The 21,840-nt window shown below is 37.6% G+C and overlaps 1 protein-coding gene across 3 annotated transcripts in view; it reads left to right on the top strand.

The window, feature by feature from the left end:
• STK3 (serine/threonine kinase 3) overlaps positions 1 to 21,840 on the top strand; it is a 296,968-nt gene that overhangs the window by 165,265 nt on the left and 109,863 nt on the right. For all 3 annotated transcript variants that reach the window (XM_058275773.2, XM_058275772.2, XM_071207934.1), the window contains 2 exons: positions 881 to 1,018; positions 10,903 to 11,028. In XM_058275773.2, the coding sequence (XP_058131756.1) occupies positions 881 to 1,018; positions 10,903 to 11,028 (264 nt within the window). The remainder of the gene's footprint in view (positions 1 to 880; positions 1,019 to 10,902; positions 11,029 to 21,840) is intronic.

Raw genomic sequence — 21,840 nt, 5'->3', positions numbered from 1 at the left:
TACTTTCAAGGAAAATTTGCTTTTTCTAAACAAATCAATTTTATTGATACATATTAATAAACACAATTCATACAAAGTATACAGTCAGTGGTATTTGGTATAATCACATAGCTGTACATTAATCACTTCAGTCATTGAAAATTTATGTTTCAGTGGTATTTTATCAGGAACTATTTTAGGTGCCCAGAAGAGAAATTAATTTATCACATACAGTAATTTCCTAAGAACATTAGAGATTAATTGTCTTGCTGGAAAAGGGTGACAGGGTAGATAGGGGTATAAGGATGGGAAGGAGATTTGATAGCTTTTGAATATTGAATTATCTGTATGCATTATCTTTTCAAAAAATATAGTGGTATATTACCTTTACACCTTTTCATTTGGAATCATGACTCAAATATTTGGAAAGAGAAATAAAAAAGTCAGCTCTCAAGTAATATTATTTTATTTATTCTTAAGTGTCCAGGATTGCTGAAGCAAATTGGACTGCTACTAGCCATTTTGGGCAGCAGTATTTATTGATATATATAATTGAAATGGGGAGTAAGATTGCCTTGTTATAGCAAAATTTGGAGTACTATCTTGCTGGGAAATTCCCTTAATTTGGTAAAAGTGTCAGAAATCAGAGTCTCCACTGGAGCCTGATTGAAAAAAAAAAAGGTAAAATAAAGAATGATGTGCCCAATGAACTGCAGTTCAAATAGAGGAAATTTAATGTGACTGATTACATTAGTAGCAGATGGGTGGACTTTACCACAAAGTCTAGACCAGCTTAAATTTGTTTTTCAGATCTAGATAATGATAAAAAGATAAAGTGATTTGTTTATTTGGTTGTGCCATTGTGATTCTTACTGTCTTTTGGGTATTTCATTTTTACTAGGCTATTTTTATGATTCCCACAAATCCGCCACCAACATTCAGGAAGCCAGAACTTTGGTCTGATGATTTTACCGATTTTGTTAAAAAGTGCCTAGTGAAGAATCCTGAGCAGAGAGCTACTGCGACACAACTTTTACAGGTCAGTGCTTGTTCCTCTAAAAGGGAAGGATATATTCATCCAACCTGTTTTCAGTTTTCCAGCTATTTAAAATAAATAATCATACAATGGGTCAGTTCAAATAATGGGAATTTTTCTCCTCATGGTTTTGTAGCTGGGAAAAGTCTAAAATCAAGACATCATCAAGGCATTGTTTTCTTTCTGAAAACTCTGCATTGTAGGACTTGCTGCATATGATCCTTGGTCCTTGGTTTTTCCATTATATGGCAGTGCACTTTGTATTGTGTTCTTCTTTCTCTTCCAAATCTTTTGACTTCCAAGGTCTGGCTGCTTCTTGTGACATCTTCCAGGTCCAGTTTCCTTTGCTTATAAGAACTTCAGCCGTATTGGATTAAGGCCCACCCTCACTCAGTTTGGGCATACCTTGGCTAACTCTATTTACAGATGGGTTCACACTCACAGGATCAGGGGTTGGGACCTGAACATGCCTTTTGTGGGGGGCATGAGTCAGTCCACAACACTACCTTTTAGCTTTCTAAATTGACCAGAATTGCTATGAGTTTCAGAGCTGATCTTTTAAGATGTAAACCTCCCCAGGAAGTATTGATTAATAAAGCAGACAGACCGACAGATTAATAAATACACATACCTTTCTTATGTATATTCATAAAATCCCTAGCAGTTTGGTTTTGTTTCTCTGCAGAACCCTAATACATGTATATTCTCTTTGTCTCGTTTTCTCTTTCCTGTATTCCAGACCCAATCTACTTTTTTCTTACCGGTTGTTTTTGTTAGCTCTTGTCTCTTAAAGTTGTTTTAAAACAAAACTTGCAAAGGTTTCTCATTTCAGAAATGAGTTCTAGTCTCCATTGTTATTATTTCTCCAGCTTTTTTTTTCCCTGATGAAAACTTGCAGAGTTTCTCATTTCAGAAATGAATTCTTGTCTCCATTGTTACTATTTCTCGTGTTTTTTTCCCCCCCGATGTATTCCTTGAGTGGGCTTTTCTCCTTTGACTCTTTGTTCCACTCTAAGGTATATAAATACAAGATCCCTGAACTCCTTGAAAATGATATATTTGGTAAGATTATGTGAATGAAGAGTTTTATTATCCCTTTTGCAAGTAGACATTTTATCCAGAGTATCAGGAAGTTTTTTTTTAATCTGCCTTGAATTTAATGCAAATATAAATAATACTTATATATAAGTTTTTATGAGCCTTTCATTTCCCAACAGACCCAAAAGCTCACACCTCTGAGATAATAAGTGTGTCTCACATTAATAAAACTTAATATGTGGAAAAAGGTTCTTTTTGGTTAAGTGACAAAAGGTTTCAAAACATGGTTCTTATAAAAAGTGATTTTCCAGGTGCCATTTTAAGAAGGATTTGTTTGGAGTGTCAACAAACAGGCTCTTAAATATGTTTATTGTTATAAAAGTGTATCTTAGTATTAAATTTTCATGGAAGGCAATATATGATTATCTGTCCAAAATAAAAGTCCATGTATTCTTTGGTCCAGCAATTTGACTTCTAGGAATTTACTCTATGGAAAAATATGTACAAATATGAACTAACGTGTAAAAATAAATGTAATATCTGGTAACTGATTTTTGGATAAATTAACCAGTATTTACTTCTATTGTTTCTGTTCACAATCTTTTCTGTTCTTTCTTTAAGAAAGGAAATGGTTGTTTTTATTTATTTATTTATTTATTTCTTCCCCCTCCCTCCATTTTCTGCTTTCTGTGTCCATTCGCTGTGTGTTCTTCTGCGTCTGCTTGTATTCTCATTAGGCAGCTCTGGGAACTGATCCTGGGACCTTCCCGAGTGGGAGAGAGGCAATCATTCTCTTGCACCACCTCAGCTCCCTGATCTGAAATTCTGTTATTTTTAACTTAGTTTTTAGGATGGAGATGCAATTAGAATATTCTTATATATTTCCCTAATTTTGTGGATAAGGGTCCTGAAGCCCAGAAAGGTTAAATCACTTACTGAAGTAATTATAATGACCTACACAGTCAATAAATGATTGTGTTTATTCTGCCATTTTCTCCTTAGCCCCACTCTTCCTCCTTTCTTTCCCCTGCCTTCTATCCTAGGAGGTCCACCTGTAAGGATTACATTAACAAGTTCTATTAACTCTGACTTCCAGTTGGGTTTGGTTCAAGCATCCTTCTCCCTAATGAGGGCAAGGAAGCAACTGTTTTTTTTTAAAAGATTTATTTATTTATTTAATTCCTCCCCTCCCCCTGTTGTCTGTTCTCTGTGTCTATTTGCTGCATCTTGTTTCTTTGTCTGCTTCTGTTGTTGTCAGCCGCACGAGAAGTGTGGGCGGCGCCATTCCTGGGCAGGCTGCACTTTCTTTCGCACTGGGCGGCTCTCCTTAGGGGCACACTCCTTGCGCGTGGGGCTCCCCTACGCGGGGGACACCCCTGCATGGCAGGGCACTCCTTGTGCGCATCAGCGCTGCGCATGGGCCAGCTCCACACGGGTCAAGGAGGCCCGGGGTTTGAACTGCGGACCTCCCATGTGGTAGACGGACGCCCTAACCACTGGGCCAAGTCCGTTTCCCCTGCAACTGTTTTTATATAGTGCTTTTTAGCCAATCTTTCTTTCCTTGATTTTTACTTTTTCTATTGTACTTTTGTTAACCATTTAAGGTCCCCTGTCATAATAAGGTTTTCTTGTCTGGCCTCTTATATGACCTCTCACTACCTCCCATTTTTTTGCTTTATAATACTGAAATGATAGTCTTCTAGTTTTTTGTATAAATTATGCTTTCTCAGTCCTCAGTACCTTTTCTCACACTAACCCTCTGCCCTCCGCCATAGCTTCTTTTTCAGCTTACTCCCTCTTACTCATTTTCTGATTGTTTCTAAATCAAATTAGATACTCCTCCAGAAAGCCTTCCCTTCATCCTTTAGGCTGGTTGTCCTTCCTCTGTCTTCCTGTAGCACCTTGTGCATCCTGCTTACCATATGGAATGAAATCACTTATTTCTACGTCTTTGTTCTAGGTTAGAGCAAGGCCACTTACTATGCCTTTTGAGAGAGAACCTCTTTTGTACACCTAGTATCTTCTGCTTAATATACATGCTTTGAACTCAGTATATGTTTATTTAACATAAAGTCCTGATTAAAGGTTTTTCCCTTAGATATGTTATCTTTAGTCTCATTAGACTCATATTCATTTGAGTCTTATTTTGCTGGAAGCCGAGAAGCCATTCTGTCTCTTAAAGGAGTTTTGTATATGTCTTATCTATTATGAGTTAAATTATACTTTCACTCTCAGAAGACAGTCTTAATTTCAAGTTCTAGTGGACATATGCTTATAGCCTACGTGCACAAATTATGCTGTATTGGTTTTCAGAGCCTTATAAACAAATAAGCGTTTTTTAAAAATGAACTTCATGCTGGATTTTTATGGTGATTGATTTTCTATGACACAGATAATTGTGTAAGTTTACAAGAAGGATGGACTTCTAGACTAAAAGAATCCTTTGATATCATTGGGTTGAACTCATAATTTTTGAAAGATGAGGAAGTTACTATCCCAGAGATATTAAGGGACAGGGTTATAGTTCAGTCTAAAGGCACTAGAGTTCCTAATATGAAGAAAATCCTAATACCTACCATTGCGCATTCTAGAACCTGAAAGTCTGCTTCTGCCTTAGCCTCGTCTCCAATGGGAAGGTGAAGTTGACTGTGATCAGACATTATTTGAACTACCCCCTGGGCTTGGCTGGATCAACTGGTCACTCTAATCTCCCATGGCATGTGACTCACTCACTCTTCATCAGTTTGAGTGAAGTAAAGATACCACCCTTAACATCCTTTATCCGCTCTCATTTATAATATGATGTAATTATCTTAAATACTTTCTCTGTATATGTTGATAATAAATCAGTGCTAAACTTTTTGCTTCAACCATGAAACGAAATCTAGAAAATTCAACAGGAGAAAGAAGGTCTATTGTATTTACCCATATTTTTGGTCTTTCCATTGTTCTTTCTTCCTGGTGTTTCAAAGTTAATTCTCTTATTTTTTCTGTTTAGAGAACATCCTTTACCCATTATTAGGGTAGGTTTTCTGGCAACAAATTCTCTTAGTTTTCCTTCATCTGAGAATGTCTTTTTTTCCTTTATTTGTGAAGGACATTTTCACTGGATATAGAATTTTGGGTTGGCAGCTGTTTTCTTTCAGCACTTGAAAAAATATTCTGTTACTTCCTTCTGGCCATCATGGTTTCTTACAAGAAGTCCACTGCCATTTGAATTGTTTTACCTATGAAAGTAAAGTGTCATTTCTCACTTACTGTTTTCAAGACCTTTTCTTTTTTTTCAGGTTTCAGAGTTTAATTATGATGTGTCTTGGTGTGGATTTCATTGGTCTATCCTGTTTGGGGTTTGTTCCACTTAATCTGTAGGTTTTTGTCTCTTGTCAAATTTGGGAAATTTTCAGCCTTTTTATTTTTTTAACGATTTATTTATTTATTTATTTATTTTCTCCTCCCACCCCTTGCAGTTTGTTCCTTTTCTTTTGCTGTCTCTTCTCTATGTCCATTTGCTGGGTGTTTTTTCTCTATCTGCTTGTCTCTCTTTTGTTGAGTCATCTTGCTGTGCCAGCTCTCTGCAGCACATGGGCCATTGGCTCTCCTTGGTGCACAGGCCAGCTTTGCCTTCACAAGGAGGCCCTGGGACGTGAACCCAGAGCCTCCCATATTTTAGATGGGAGCCCAACTGATGGAACCACAGCTGCTTCCCTTCAGCCTTTATTTTTTATAGTTCTTTTACAGCCTCATCCTTTTTCTCCTCACTTATAATATGAATGTTAGATCTTTTAGTTTAGTCCCACAGACCCCTCAGTTTCTGTTCATTTTTTTTTTTCAGTCTGTTTTCTCTCCTTTGTTCAGATTGTGTTAATATCTGTTGTTTTATCTTCCAGTTCACTGATTGTTTCCTCTGTTATCTCTGCTTATCCATTAAGTTTTTAAATTCTGGTTTTTATATTTTTGAGTTCTAAAATTTCTTTCTTTTTAATATCTTCTGTTTCTTTGTTACAACTTTCTAATTTTTCATTTGTTTACAAGCAAGTTTGTAATTGCACACTTGAAGCATTTTTATGAGGGCTGCTTTCAAATCTTTGTCAGATAATTTTAACAGCTGCCATGTTGGTGTTGGTGTCTTTTGATTGTCTATTCCCATTTAATGGAGGTTTTTGTGGTTCTTGGCAGGTGATTGATTTTTCAATTTATTATTTTATTTTATTTTATTTATTTCTCTTCCACCACCCCCCCTCAGTTATCTATTCTCTGTGTCTATTTGCTGCATCTTCTTTGTCCGCTTCTGTTGTTGTCAGCGGCAGGGGAATCTGTGTTTCTTTTTGTTGTGTCACTTCTCCGTGTGTGCGGTACCATTCCTGGGCAGGCTGCACTTTCTTTCGTGCTGGCAGCTCTCCTTACAGGACTCACTCCTTGCGCTTGGGGCTCCCCCATGTGGGGACACCCCTGTGTGGTAGGGCACTCCTTGCGCACATCAGCACTGCGCATGGGCCAGCTGCACACGGGTCAAGGAGGCCCGGGGTTTGAACCGCGGACCTCCCATGTGGTAGACGGATGCCCTAACCACTGGGCCAAGTCTGCCGCCCTGATTTTTCAATTTAAACCTGAGCATGAGTGGAATTAAACTATGGGACCACAGTTTTTTCTGAAGTATTTGGTTGGAGTGAAATGATCATTGTCTAAAAGTTTTCTCTCTTGCTAGGCTGCTTCTTTACTGGTCCTGTGGCTAGGGAGAGCAGGCTTTCTTATGCGTTTTTTAAAATCTGTGCCCATTGGCGTTCCCAGGTTGCCAGCTTTTCCATTACCCAGAATGGGGTATCTGAGGCAAAAAGAAAACTGATGGAATGCACAACTATATCCTTCCTCAGGCCCCCTGATCCCTAGTCAGTCTGCCTTCTTTCTACCTTCCAGAGTCTTCTTATATTTGCTTTATATAATGCCCAGAGTTTTAGCTCTGCTTAGGGGCAGGTATAGGTATGGTTACATCTGTCTGGAAGCTGAAGCCCTTCTTCAGTTCTCTTTAAACTCTTGTGTTTTTTTGAAGTTTCATTGCATACACTGTCATTAACTTGAAATCTGTCAGTTCAGAAATTGTAAATACAGAATAGGAACAAAATGTAATGGGAACTATTTCAGATATTAAAAAATAAATTAGTCAGCATCAATTTTTAAAATACATGATCATGAATGTGATAGCCTGATTTGGGGTGCCTTCTGCTTTTTCATTAGGTCAGAATATTTAAGAATCCCCACACTCTCTTTTAATTTAGTTTTTACTTTAGATGCATTAAAAAATAGTGAAACTTTGTTCCCTTTCAGAATGTAATGTGTTCATCCTTTTCTTATTGTTAGGTTTTTTAATACCCATTTTTAAATCAGCTTCTTGGTATTCTAATTGTTCTCTCTGTTCTTAATGCTGCTACCATATGCTTCTGTAGGCACTTAACAGAGAGATGGGCCTTCTGTTTATTGAGTATAACGTTTGATTTTTCTGTTCATATGATATTATTCAGATCATTTGTCTTTGTTTAATTTTTGCCTATTTTATTTCTGTGTCTGTAAAAGGAAACTCAAAATCTCCCTTGTCTTATTTTTTAGGTCCACTTCTTCTAATGTCTCAATAGTTTTTATTACATATCATACTACTACATAAATAGATCAAGTTTATAACTATAATATCTTCATTTTCTATTACATCCTTTTTTAATATTAAATGACTTTTTTTTTAGGTATACTTCCTCTTTTCTTTCTTCTTTTTCTTTTTTTTAAAGATTTATTTACTTCTTTCTCTTCCCCCCTTCCTGCCCTACTGTTTTTTTGCTGTTTGTGTTGTCTTCTTTTCTCATTTTCTCTCCTCTAGGATTCACCAGGATTCGATCCTGCAGACCTCTATGGGGTCCTTGTAAATTATGCCCCTCAGTTCCTGGTTTCTGCCGCACTTCACCTTGACGCTCTCCTTGTCTCTCTTTTGATGGGTCATCATCTTGCTGCATGACTCACTTGTGTGGGCACTGGCAGACCATGCGGGCACTAGTTTACCGTACAGCATTCGCACGGGCACTGGCTCGCCATGCGGGCACTTGTGCTGGCACTGGCTCACTGCGCAGGCATGCTTTCTTTCTTCTTATTCACCAGGAGGCCCCAGGGATCGAATCCGGGTCCTCCCATGTGGTACGTGGAAGCTCTATCACTTGAGCCACATCTGCTTCCCTAAATGACTTTTTTTTTAAGATTTTTAATTTTTTTTAAATTAATTTCTCTCCCCTTCCCCACTCCCCCCTACCCCACCCCGTTGTCTGTTCTCTCTGTCCATTCACTGTGTGTTCTTCTTTGTCCGCTTGCATTCTTGTCAGTGGCACTGGGAATCTTGGTCTCTTTTTGTTGTGTCATCTGGCTGCATCAGCTCTCTGTATGTGCAGTGCTGTTTCTGGGCAGGCTACACTTTTCTCACATGAGGCAGCTCTCCTTGAGTGGTACACTCCTTTCGCGTGGGGACACCCCTGTGTGGCATAGCACTCCTTGCGCGCATCAGCATTGTGCATGGGCCAGCTCACCACACGGGTCAGGAGGCCCTGGGTTTGAATGAAGCCTGGACCTCCTATGTGGTAGGCAGACGCTCTGTCAGTTGAGCCAAATCTGCTTCTCTAAATGACTTATTATATACTGGTGTTTTTTTTTTTTTTTTCTCTTAATTCTGCTATTTAAAGATGTTGCAATTTTTTTTTTTACATTTGACTAGTATTTTATTGCCTATATTCAACTTTAACCCAACTTCTTTTGTTATATATGTCTCTTATATAAACATGAGTTGAATTTATTTTAAGTATATTTCATGTAGAAAGCATGTAGTTTAATTTATCTTATTTTTGTGAATTAATGAGACTTTTGTATTTTAGTATTTAAAATGTTATTTAATAAGTAAATACCATTTATTTACATTGGTCGGAGAATTACATATAACTTTTCTGTAATAATTGGTACACTTTACTGTTTTTAATTTTTATTCTTTTGTTAAGTTGTCTTTTTTTTAAGGTACATAGATTGCAAAAAATGTTACGTTAAAAAATATAAGAGGTGCCCACATACTCCACACCTCATCCCCCCACTCCTCCCACATCAACAACCTCTTTCATCATTGTGGCACAGTCATTGCATTTGGTGAATACATTTTGGAGCACTCCTACACCACATGGATTATAGTTTACAATGTAGTTTACACTCTTCACTTTACTTCTGTCAGCTTGTTTTTTCTGCATTCTTTTTATGCCATTTTGCAGTTTTAATTTTACTGTATGCTACTTTTAAAACACCTTTAAAAATATACTCTAAAAATCTGGCAGTGTATCTGATAAACTTTGCCTTTTCAGACTATAAAGAACGCTAAAATAATAAGATCTTGTCCTTTAAGTTCACTTTGAACTTCGTATTTCCTTGTTGGTCAAAATCATTTCTGTAGCAGTTTTGTAGAGAAAATGTGAATACAAATGAAATCAGACATACTGAGAGCTTGAGATTAAGAATGTTAAGCTCTGTAGCCCAATGGTAGCATAACACAGTTGTCAGTTCACAGTGAACTGCACAAAAGCAAGTTTGCAGTAATCTGGATGAACCAAACCTATATTTTGGCAGTTCTTGCAAATAAACCAGTGACTTGGAGGGTGGCTCACAGCTATCCCTGAGAAGATAAAGTACAATAACAATTAGAGATTTCTAGACCTTTTCAAAGTGATGTACTACTAATTACCCAGTTTTTGCAGTGTTGGTCCTCTCTGTCTTCTGTTATATATAATCAGTCACAGAGTCCTTCTCGATATCCTATCAGATCAACTGTTTTATTTATTTGTTTCTTTGAAAGCAATCCTAGTATTTCTGTAATGTGGTAAATTTTTACAATTTTCCCCAAATAATATGTTCATCATCTTAAAATCTCTTTCAATGTCTAATTTTGTCTTTACTACTAAAATTTTTTGTCTTTAAGAATATTTTTTTGCTCTGTTGAGCCTTATTAAAATAACTCAGATTACTTTTTACCTGACAGTATCTATTGACATATAATTATGAAAGTTAAATTTTGAAGCTGGATTATCTGCTCAGAATTAGCTCTTAAATTATACCTATAATTTCTCCCCCTACTTTCTCTCATGCTTCTCTACCAAAAATAAACAAACAAAAACCCAAGTCTATTTTGATAGTCTCCCTTCTGCTGCTTGTTAGAATTGTAGAGAATTCAGATATTTTAGCTAGATTGGGGTGATTATAAATAAAGAAATGAAAAGTTGTTTTATATATAGTTTAGGTATAAGGCAACATTTTCTGAAAATTAGTTTTTCATTGCTGTTTTAAAATGTCTCCATTAGAGATGATTCAATTATTCAAGACATAATAAAATAGAAACCACCTATAAGAAGTAACAAAATAGTTGCCTTCCTTTTGACCACTAATTTTGACTGTCATCTTGTTAAGATTAATTAAATTCTGTAACTAAATACCGGAGTAAATTTATTTCCATATATGATACAAACACCAACCTATTGTTTTCTTACTACCTAATCTACACTTCCTTGGGACAATTACTTCTTTAAGGATAATGTAGTTTTGTTTTTTAGTTGCATTTTTGTGTGTATTCTTTAATAGTGTTTTTTAAAAAACAAGTAAACCCAATAGCAAAATCTTTCCTTCCAAAGCAAATGAAATATTTTCTTTTTTTAGCCTGAGGTTTTGATTCCAGATGAAAAAGCAGCTATTGAAGCCTGTGATCCTGATTAACATTTACATGTTGTTTTAACATATGCTAGATAAAGTTTAGAGAAATTTCTTGAATTTGTACCATTGGATTTCTTTCCTAGCATCCTTTTATCAAGAATGCAAAACCTGTATCAATTTTAAGAGACCTGATTACAGAAGCTATGGACATCAAAGTAAAAAGACATGAAGAACAACAGCGAGAACTAGAAGAGGAAGAAGAAAATTCGGTTTGTAATCATCCTCAAAAAGTTAATTTTCTGTCTTCTGAATCACTTTTCTACAATTTTGTTTTGTTTCCTCAAATATATTAATAGCACTTAGTGTTTTTAACGAAGCGGGACATTTCTTTATTAGATCTCAAAATACATTTTTCTTGCGTTAAGTGTCTGCTATCCTTTTCTGATATCTTAAGTAGTGATTGGTAGAATGTAAAGCTGATAAAGTAGACTTGCACAGGGCTCACTAGTATTTGTTGAATCAGTATCTTGAATGTGGCCAGTTTGTGTCATATCTTCTGGAACTTTCTTTTTAACTGAGCTCCAACTTTAAAAGAGCATTACAGTAAAGGATAGGTACTAGACAAAGCAGGAAGGACATAAAGGAGCTACCATTTTAGACCAGTTCAATCCATTCACTTCTATTTTGATGTATGTGGTGGTTTGGAGCTATATACCCCAGAAAAGCACGTACTTAAATGTGGCAGTTTTGAAATTATTTTATGGATCCCAGTAAGAGTAAGAATATGTTCGTAAGCTGGTCCACTCCTGTGGATGTGAGACCTTTTTCAACTGGACTCAGGTTGAGTCTCTGCCCTTTTGCTGGGTCTGATAAAAAAACTGAGACACACAAGAAGAGAGAGCTCTGCCACTTTTGATCTGCCATGTGATGGAAAGGAGAGGCTCAAGGAACTGAGGCCCCAGGGAGAAGATGAGCTATTTTTCAGTTTGCAGCTGAAGTCGGGAAGAAAGCAGAGCAGCTGAGCCTGAGAGAGGAGGCCCAGTAAGAGACAAGCCCTATGCTTGGTTGCCCTTAACTGAGCTCCAGGAGACAGTACAACCTGGAGGGAAAGGCAGAGACTAGGAGAAAACACCTCTTATAGTGCCTTAAGTTGAACTTTTCATGGCCTTGGGACTATAATAAGCTCTTACCCCAAATAAATACCCTTTATAAAAGCCAACACATTTCTGGTCCTTTGCATCAGCACCCTTTGGCAAACTAATCAATTAATCTTAATTTTAATATAATTAATTAATTTCAATTTAGTTAATTAATATCAATGTGTTCTTGTGAGTATGTACACATTGTAAATAAAATCTTTTCAAGATGTTACTTCATTAAAGTGTGGCCCAAATGAATTAGGTTGGGCTTTAATCCAGATCACTGACTGGAGTCCTATATAAAGAGAGAAAGTCAGAAAGAAAAAACACAGGCAGAAACAAGAAGTCAGTAGAACCCAGAGAAGCCAAGAGAGCCTCCATGTGCAATGCCATGTGACAGAAAAGCCAGGGACCAAGGGTGCCAGCAACCAGCCACAGAAAGCTAAGGCCCCTAAGAGAAAGTATTGCCTTGAAAACACTTCAGTTTTTGACTTTTCCTAGCCTTAAAATTGTGAGCCAGTAAGTTCCGTTGTTTAAGCCAACCCATTGCATGTTATTTGCTTTAGCAATGAGGAAACTAAAACAATGTTTCAGTGCATTTCAATGACAAAGTAAAATAATTGTGTTTATAGACCATGTTTTACAGCATCTTCTGCCCCTTTCTAATTATTCTTCCCTGTGTTTTAGATTATATATATTTTTCTGGATAAAAATAAAGATATGAACATTTGAAAGAGAGTCATGAAGCCTGAAAATACAGATATTTTTTATTTAACTAAGATATCTTTGATGTCGTATGTGTTTTCCTATAGAAGTTTTTTCTAAATTCTTTTGCCTCTAAACCTTGTGCCATATGGTAGCCAGGATATGGAGAAATATGCATCCTTGCAGAGCTGATTTATAATAATTTATTTAGCTGTATAGCTACATCAGTTCTTCAAAGTCATTTAGCAGATACTGTAAACTACTAGGTGAAACTGATGATCTAAATTTTGTATTCTAGATGTAAAATTTTCACCAGTGAAATCATAAAATCATTGTTTCAAATTATAAATGGCTTCCTCTTAAAGGTGTTCTTCTCATAAGCTTGAGATTGTGCATTCATCATACAAACATAAATATATGATATAGGACGATTTAGTTTCTGATATGGGATGATCTTAGTTTCAAGAGGTTTTATAGTTCTCATACTGGGTTACTGTGTGCTGATAGATATTCAGATACATATCTCTTTCCAATTAGTCTGTTTATAACATTTTGGCATTTCAAAATACTTTATCATGTGTTATTTCACTTGATTTTTAAAAAATATAATATCAGTCATGTATATTATTATTTCATTTTGCAATTGAGTGAAATCAGGGTGATTTCCCATAGTTCACAAAGCTAGTGAGGGACCAAGAATAAAACTAGCTTTTTTACTTTTGTTTCCATGTTTCCTTACTAGTACATTATGCTCTCTTTTCAGTCAAATATATATTAGTGCTTCTAAAAATGAGCAACGATGGCTTATCAAAGTTATGCTATTTCTAACAGGGTTGTATTCTCAGAAAAGTCTGGTACCCATCTACTTTTCTTTTGCCTTTATGGGATTTATTCAACCTTCATAAATTGAAACTAGTAGTCTGTCTTTAGTTTGCTGTCCAGTGGACAGGTGATTATTTTTGCTTTGTTCTAATCTTTCTATACTTACAGGCTGGTTTCCATTTTTAGGTGGATAGAGAACTGCTGACTTCTCCAGAACTTAATTAGGTTTTACTAGTTTTTACTAGTTTTTAAGACCTTGATGCAGTTACTTTGGTTACTTTCTGCCACTTTGGTTATCCCTTTCTCCACTGTTTTTCTCTGCTTCATTGTGCTCCAGCCACATTGGTTCCTTCTTTCAGATTTTTCATCTTTTAACATGCCAAAGACCTTTTCCTTCTTCAGCCTTTGCATGTACTATTTCCTTTGCTTAAAATAATCTTCTTCTCCAGAACTCTTTCAGTGACTAGATTCTGCTCATCTTTTAGGTCTCAGCTTTAAATATCATATACCCTAATACATAACAGCTTAAAACAACATACCTTTATTTTCTCATTTTATCTGTAGGATCAAGATTTCAGGGGAGGTTTGAGAGGGCGAGTCTAACTCAGGCCCTCTCATGAGATTGCAGTCAAAGTGTTGGTTTGAACTTCATTTAGTGGAAGGCTTGAAGAGGGCTGGAGGATTCAGTCCAAGATAGTTACTCATATGGCTTTTAGCAGGCTGCTCCAGTTCCTTGCCATGTGGGTCTCTCCATAGGTCTGCTTTAGAGTCTTCACAGCATGAAGACTGCTGGCTTCTCTCCAAGTGAGAGATCCAAAAAGAGAAAGAGAAAGGTAAGAGGACGTCTTAATGATTCTTATGATCTCTTCTCGGTAGTTACATACTGTCACTCACACCACATTATTATTTCTTAAAAGCAAGACACTGGTCATGGAAAATGGTGAAGTAGAGAACTCCAAGAATTGGTTCCTCCAAGGAAGAAACCTTTAAAATAGCAAAAATTGACAAAGTCAACTTTTTTGAAATTCTGGAATGTGATTAAAAATGTACAGCAACAAATGGCGTGGTTAATGAAGAAAAGAGGCAGCTGAAGTTTGATGAGAAAATGTGTTATTTTTGCTTGTCCTCATACCATTTCCCATTCCCCATCCTAATAGTGGCTGTCAGTATGGCATCTTGAATTCCTCATTCAGCTTGTTGGTCCTGAGGTGGGGTTGAGAGGCCAGGGGATAGGATTGAGAGGCCAGGGGATAGGGATATAAATCTTATTCTTAAAAATTTTTGATTGTACATTTTGTCCTGTCTGGTGGTTTCCTGAAGGACTGGTGTAGAGGCTGCCTTTGTTTCCACCCCCCCTGCCCCCCAGCTTGGACTGTAGTGGCTTCCTAGGGGTCTCTGTTCAAAGCATTTAAAGACAGATACCATCTATAGCCACCTGGAGCAAAGGCAAGCAGAAGACAAACTTTTTGGGGAATAAGGAATTTAAAGGGCTACTGTGTATACTGTGGAATCAAAGTGTGCAACATACATATGCAGGACTGGAATTATGCTCAAAAAAGACCTAAGAGGGACCCAGAGTCAGGCATGTGACCAGTGGCAGCGACAGTACAGCCTTGGCGCCAGGAAAAGTGACCCAGAGGGAGTGCAAGGCTGGCTGTGTAGCCTTGGTGCCAATGCAAGAAGTACTATATTTTGACAACAACTTCACACCATTTCTGAGTATGAGCTACTCATTCTTGGCTCAGGAAGCATTGGAAAGTCTGCTCTGGGTGTGTATTTGTTGAAGGAATTTTTGTTGAAAAATGTAATCCTACAATAGAAGATTTTTATGGAACACAAGTTGAAGTAATGCACAACAATAATGCTTGGAATATTGGATATTTCAGGAACCGAACAATTTACAGTGATGAGAGATTTGTACATGATAAGTGGATAAGGCTGTGTACTAGTTTATTTCATCAAGCACAATCCATATTAAAAGATTTACAAGATCTAATAGGATTCTTTGAATAAAAGACTGAAGATGTTCCAGTGATTCTGGTTGGTAATAAGTGTAACTTTGAGGATGAAAAAGATGTAAGAAAGGAGCAAGGTCTAAATCTAGCAAGACACTGGAATAGCTGTGCATTCTTAGAATCTTCTGCAAAACCAAATATAAATGTTAATGAGGTCTTTTATGAACTAGTATAGCAAATTAACAGAAAAACTCAGTGCCTGGGATGGCCTTCAGAAAGACATGTCAGCTGCTTTAATATACTAAATGTATTGTAGCTCCAAGCCAAGTCTAAAGAATTGTTGCCCAATTCAATAGTGCCAGTATTCCAACTTGCTAAATCTGTCAACATCTTAAATGCACTTTCCTGTGGTGGTACCTTTTAAGAGGTGGATGAATGCTGTTCCATCAGGTTGTACATTCTAATCGTTTTCCAGTATCACGAGAGATTTTTACTTGCGTAATAGTCCTAGAGTATGCAACTGGTAAAACTAGAGGATACATCCAGTATTACTACTTAAGAGACATTCTTCATCCACCAATATTGCACATGTATGAAAATGGTGTATTGTATACTTTAACATGCTCCATAATCTTTGTATTGGAGAGTAGAATAATGTAAATCCTAAGAGCATTACTATTTTAGCTTCTTTTTTTTTAAGGATTTATTTTTTATTTATTTCTCACCGCCTCCGTAACCCCCCCACCCGCCCCCGTTGTCTGCTCTCTCTGTCTATTTGCTGAGTGTTCTTCTTTGTCCGCTTCTGTTGTTGTCAGCGGCACGGGAATCTGTGTTTCTTTTTGTTATGTCATCTTGTGTGTCAGCTCTCTGTGTGTGCAGTGCCATTCCTGGGCAGGCTGAACTTTCTTTTGTGCTGGGCGGCTCTCCTTACGGGGCACAATTCTTGTGCGTGGGGCTCCCCTACATGGGGTACACCCCTGCGTGGCATGGCACTCCTTGCGCGCATCAGCACTGCACGTGGGCCAGCTCTACATGGGTCAGGGAGGCCCGGGGTTTGAACCATGGGCTTCCCATGTGGTGGATGGACGCCCTATCTACGGGGCCAATTCGCTTCCTTATTTTAGCTTAATAAAAGAGCCCAAAGATATCCTGTATAGACTATTCCAGATAACTTTGCTTCTTAGATACTTGTGGCTTATTGTATTTTTTTAAAAAGAAATTCAAGGTCATTATCATTAAATTGTTCAAAAATAAGCACTTTTTGATTAACACAGCTATATTTATTTTTTAATTTTTTGAAAACCCATGGAGACAGTTTTCTTGTCTTTAAAATGTGGTAGTCCTTTCTGTTAAAATGTCTTAGATTAAAGACATTGCCTTTATTTTTTTTATTTTTTATTTTTTTTCTTAAGCTTTCTTTTTATTTTTTTATTTTATTTTATTTTTTAGGTGAGACCTAAGTGTTTTTATTTTTTATTTTATTTTTTAAATTTTTTTATTTTTTATTGACTTTGTAATAATATTACATTAAAAATATATATGTGAGGTCCCATTCAACCCCACCCCCCCCCCTCTCCCCCCCCCCCCCCAACAACACTTGTTCCCATCATCATGACACATCCATTGGATTTGGTAAGTACATCTTTGGGCACCTCTGCACCTCATATACATTGGTTCACATCATGGCCCATACTCTCCTCTATTCCATCAAGTGGGCCCTGTGAGGATTTACAATGTCCGGTGATTACCTCTGAAGCACCATCCAGGGCAGCTCCATGTCCCTAAGACGCCTCCACCTCTCATCTCTTCCTGCCTTTCCCCATACCCTTTGTCCATTATGTCCACTTTTCCCAATCCAATGCCACCTCTTCTATGTGGACATTGGATTGGTTGTAAGACATTGCCTTTAATATCTGTTGGGAAGGAAATGTTTAGACCTTTCAAATCTCCTATTATGTTTCCTTTTTTGGTGACATAGGGAACAGTGTTTATAGTTTGTGTACAGTGGGGGTTTACAACAGGAAGTGTATATTTTCAAACAATTTTTAAATGATTTAACAATTTTTGTAACTCATTTTCAGGCTTCTCCAGCTGTAGATTTTCACTGTGAATGCCTTGCTTACTCATGCATAAGTGTATTTGCAATACCAAATATGCAGGTTTAGTATTTATGCCTGTTAGTGATGGTTTCACATGTGTAATGTTTTGGTTGAGATGTTAAAGGTGGATGAGTACTGTGGAAATGGATGTGGGAAGTAATTTTAATCATGTGTTTTTTGATCACAAGGCCCAAGTTACAGAACTATTGCTGTTTTATTTAACAAAGTCTTGTAGCTTTGAATGCATTAACATTTGGGTGTAAAGATTGTGTGTCTAGGGGAAGCAGACTTGGCCCAGTGGGTAGGGTGTCTGTCTACCACATCCATGGTTCAAACCCTGGGCCTCCTTGACCCGTGTGCAGCTGGCCCACACGCAGTGCTAATGCACACAAGGAGTGCTGTGCCACACAGGGGTGTCTCCCGCATAGGGGAGCCCCACATGCAAGGAGTGCGCCCAGTAAGAAGAGCCGCCCAGCACGAAAGAAGTTCAGCCTGCCCAGGAATGGCGCTGCACACACGGAGAGCTGATGCAGCAAGATGACGCAACAACAGAGACACAGATTTCCATGCTGCTGATAACAGCAGAAGTGGACAAAAAGAATACACAGCAAATGGACACAGAGAACAGACAACTGGGGCGGGGGAGGAAGGGAGGGGAGAGAAATAAATTAAAAAAATAAAATCTTAAAAAAAGAAAAGATTGTGTGTCTATCCATCAGGGAGCCACAGTCTTTAAATTGACCAACCTAATGTTACAAATACTTTGTGGTGGCCAGATGTAAACTAAAAGCCTTAATGAAAGTAGTACAGTTTTGTATAATTGAACATCAGTAGTTCAGTAAACTTGGATTGCTATGCAAGGGCTTGTATTATAATTGCTTGCCACTTGAATGTTTTGTACAATGTTTAACAATGCCAGAAATAAATATGGTTTTAACTTCTTTTAAAATATAACAGGTGCATTTTACACAGTGTGATTTCATAATAACATTTGGGCAAGCCAAAGTCATTCATTAATGATAGGAATGATGAGTGAAAGATATCAGATTTTTCCAGTATTGTTTAAATATCCACATAAGCACCTTTTGAACTTTTCCTTGGGAAAGAATTTTGTAAATCAAGCCATATTAGTTATGACACATACCTTCTGTGTAATTTTCAGTAGCTCTTTGGGGTGAAGAAGGAAGGACTGAAAATACTTTGGATGTTATGCTGACGGGTTTTTTGAAAATGTAGAATGAAGTTACAGTTAGAATATTATGGTTATAAAAAATATTTGAACAACAACAAAAAATACATAAGGGGACCTCAGGCTTGCACCTCTGGCTGTCTTTGGGTTCTATACAAGCAGGAGATGAAAGCTAGTAAGATTGTAGGAGGCCTGGATACGTGTTGAAGGAATGACCCAATTTCGAGTCAGTCTACAGCAATTAGATGAGGTCTCTCTACTCCCTTCTTTTGACTCCAGGAAACTTCAGTGATCACACGTGACATAGAATACAGTCTTTGAAAAACTAAACAAACAAAAAGTTTGGAAAAGTCACTAAACAGACAGACTACTGCTGCCCTCAATGAACAACAAATGCAATCCTTGGAGAGAGGGCAGAATCCGATTTTCAGAGTTATTCCATTATAGTATTCAGAATGTCCAGTTTTCCATTAAATTATAAGACATACAAAGAAATGGGAAATTATGGCCCTTTCACAAGATAAGAAAGAAGCCAACAGAAACTATACCTGAGGGAGCCCAGACATTGAACTTGCTAGACAATGACTTTAAATCAGCCTCAGATATGCTCAAAGAACTGAAATGGAACAATGGACAAAGAATTTTTAAAAAACAAACAGGAAAATGATGTATAAACAAACAGATAATATCAATAAAGAGATACAAATTGTAAAAAATGAACCAAGTAGAAATTCTGGAGCAAAAAAGTATAGTAGATAAAATGAATAATGAACTAGAGGAGTGCAATAGCAGATTTGATCAGGCAGAAGAGAAGAAATCAGTGAACTTGAAGCTACAACAACTGAAATTATCCAGCCTGAGGAGCATAAAAGTAAGAATGAAGGAAAATGAATAGAGCCTAAGGGACCTGTGGGGCACCATAAAGTGTACCAACATATGTATTATGGGGGTCCAAGAAGGAAAAGAGAGAGAAAGGGGCAGAAAGATTGCCAACTAGATGTTGGTTAGGGCTGCTGTCATCTGAAAGCTTTGATGGGGCTGGAGGAACTGTTTCCATGATGGCTTGCTCACATGTCTGTTGGAGGGAGACATCTGTTCCTAGCTAGCTATTGGCAGGATAGCTAGCTAGGAACAGAGATAGCTTTTTCTCTTAAGGGGCCTCAGGACATGGCAGCTGGCTTCCCCCAGAAAGAGTGATCCAAAGAAGAGAAAATAAGTGCTTTTTATGACCTAGTCTCAGAAATTATGTAGCTTTCATTCCCGTCACATTATATTCCTTAAAAGCTAGTCACTAGGGAAGTGGATGTGGCTCAATCAGCTGGGCTTCCATCTACCATGTGGGATGCCCTGGGTTCGTGTCCCAGGGCCTCCTTGTGAAGGCAGGCTTGCCCGCACACTGCGGGGGCCACCAACCCAGGTGCTGCAGAGTGCTGCCTGGCCTGCAAGCGCTGCAGAGAGCCAACTCAGCAAGGTGGCACAACAAAATGGGAGACAAGCAAAAATGCAGAAGAGCATGCAGGATTTGGCTCAACCGATTGGGCTCCTGTCTACCATATGAGAGGCCCCAGGGTTCGCCTCCCAGGGCCTCCTTGTGAAGGTAAGATGGCCCACTCCCACGGAGAGCTGATGGCCCATGCTCTGGGAGAGCTGGCGCAGCAAGATGACACAACAGGGGGACAAGCAGACACAGAAGAATGTGCAGCAGATGGACACAGAGAGCAGACAGCTAGCAAGCTGCAAAGGGGCAGGGGATAAATAAATAAAATAAATCTTAAAAAGAAAAGTAAAGTATATTAAAAAAAAGTTCTAGTTGGGGGGTTGGGGTGAGATATGAATAAATTACTTTCTTAGTAGCTTCCATTTTGTCAGTTGTTCCCCTAAATATGAAATATACCTCTGTTTTTGTTTCCTTGGTGATGCTCAAGCAAATACCATGCAGTGGGTTAAGTTGAACAATGGAAATTTATTAGCTCACAGTTTTGAGGCTAAGCAAAAGTACAAATCAAGGGAATGTTTTCTTGGTGAAGACAGACATTCTGGTGATCCTTGGTCCTTGGTTCCTCTGTCACATGGCCGTGCACATGGCAGCCTCTCCTGGCCTCTCCATTCTTGGCATGGTTCCATTGAATTTCAGCTTCTTGCTTTTCATGGCTCTCTGTCTGTCTGAATTTCATTTTGCTTATAAAGGATTCCAGTAATAGGATTAAGAGCCATCCTGCTTGAGGTGGCCACACCTTAACCAAAGTAAAGAAACCTCATCTTGGTTACAATGGGTTTACACCCACAGGATGAGATTAATTTAAGAACATGTTTTGCTGGTCTCTCCAAACCATCCCAACATATATAGGCATATGTAGGGGTGTGTGTGTGTGCACACATACACATGTATAATATACATACAAGCATTTATAACAATTAGATGCAAAGTGGATCTGAAGTCTTACTGTAATAAAAGTATATTCCTTCATTGCCATTCACTTTCTTTTTTTATTTTATTTTATTTTTATTTTTATTCTTCCTTTCTGGTTGTGTCATTGTCTTTTTGGTGCATCACTTTGCAGGTCTGGGACGCCTTTTTTCTTTTTTACCAAGAGGTCCTGGAGATTGAACCCGGGTCCTTCATATGGTAAATGGGAGCTCAGTTGCTTGAGTTACAGCTGCTTCCTGACATTCATTTGCAGCACATTATTTAGGCAGTAGTCACATTCTCTCAGAAATATTTATCCACATTTTCCACATTGAAGTTCAAATCTTAACTAAATAAGGACTTTGCCTTTATTTTACATTCCTTTGGAATTCCGTTATACATTGACTTAAAATTAGATTACAGAATAGTTTTAAAATAAAGTATCTAGTTTCCCATAGATTATACATCTCTTGATGTTCAGTAGAAGGCAAAAAGAAGTATATTAAAGGATAATCTTTCATATTATAAAAATTTATATTTATATTTTGCTCAGTCATTAAAAAATCAATTTTGGTTGTCTGGCCTATATGATATCTTATTCTCATTTGGATTATACTAATTTATGTATAGCATTCAAGCAGTGAGCATGTATTTGGTAATTTATCAATTATACCACAAGCAGTATGCAGTCTCAGGTAGTTGAACAATTAATCATTTTTCCAAGATTAAATAAAACAACAAGGCAGGCACCCAATACTTGGTACC

The sequence above is a fragment of the Dasypus novemcinctus genome, chromosome 14 (assembly GCF_030445035.2).
Source record: "Dasypus novemcinctus isolate mDasNov1 chromosome 14, mDasNov1.1.hap2, whole genome shotgun sequence".
NCBI classification, from domain to species: Eukaryota; Metazoa; Chordata; class Mammalia; order Cingulata; family Dasypodidae; genus Dasypus; species Dasypus novemcinctus.
This window is presented reverse-complemented; position numbering and strand designations above follow the sequence as displayed.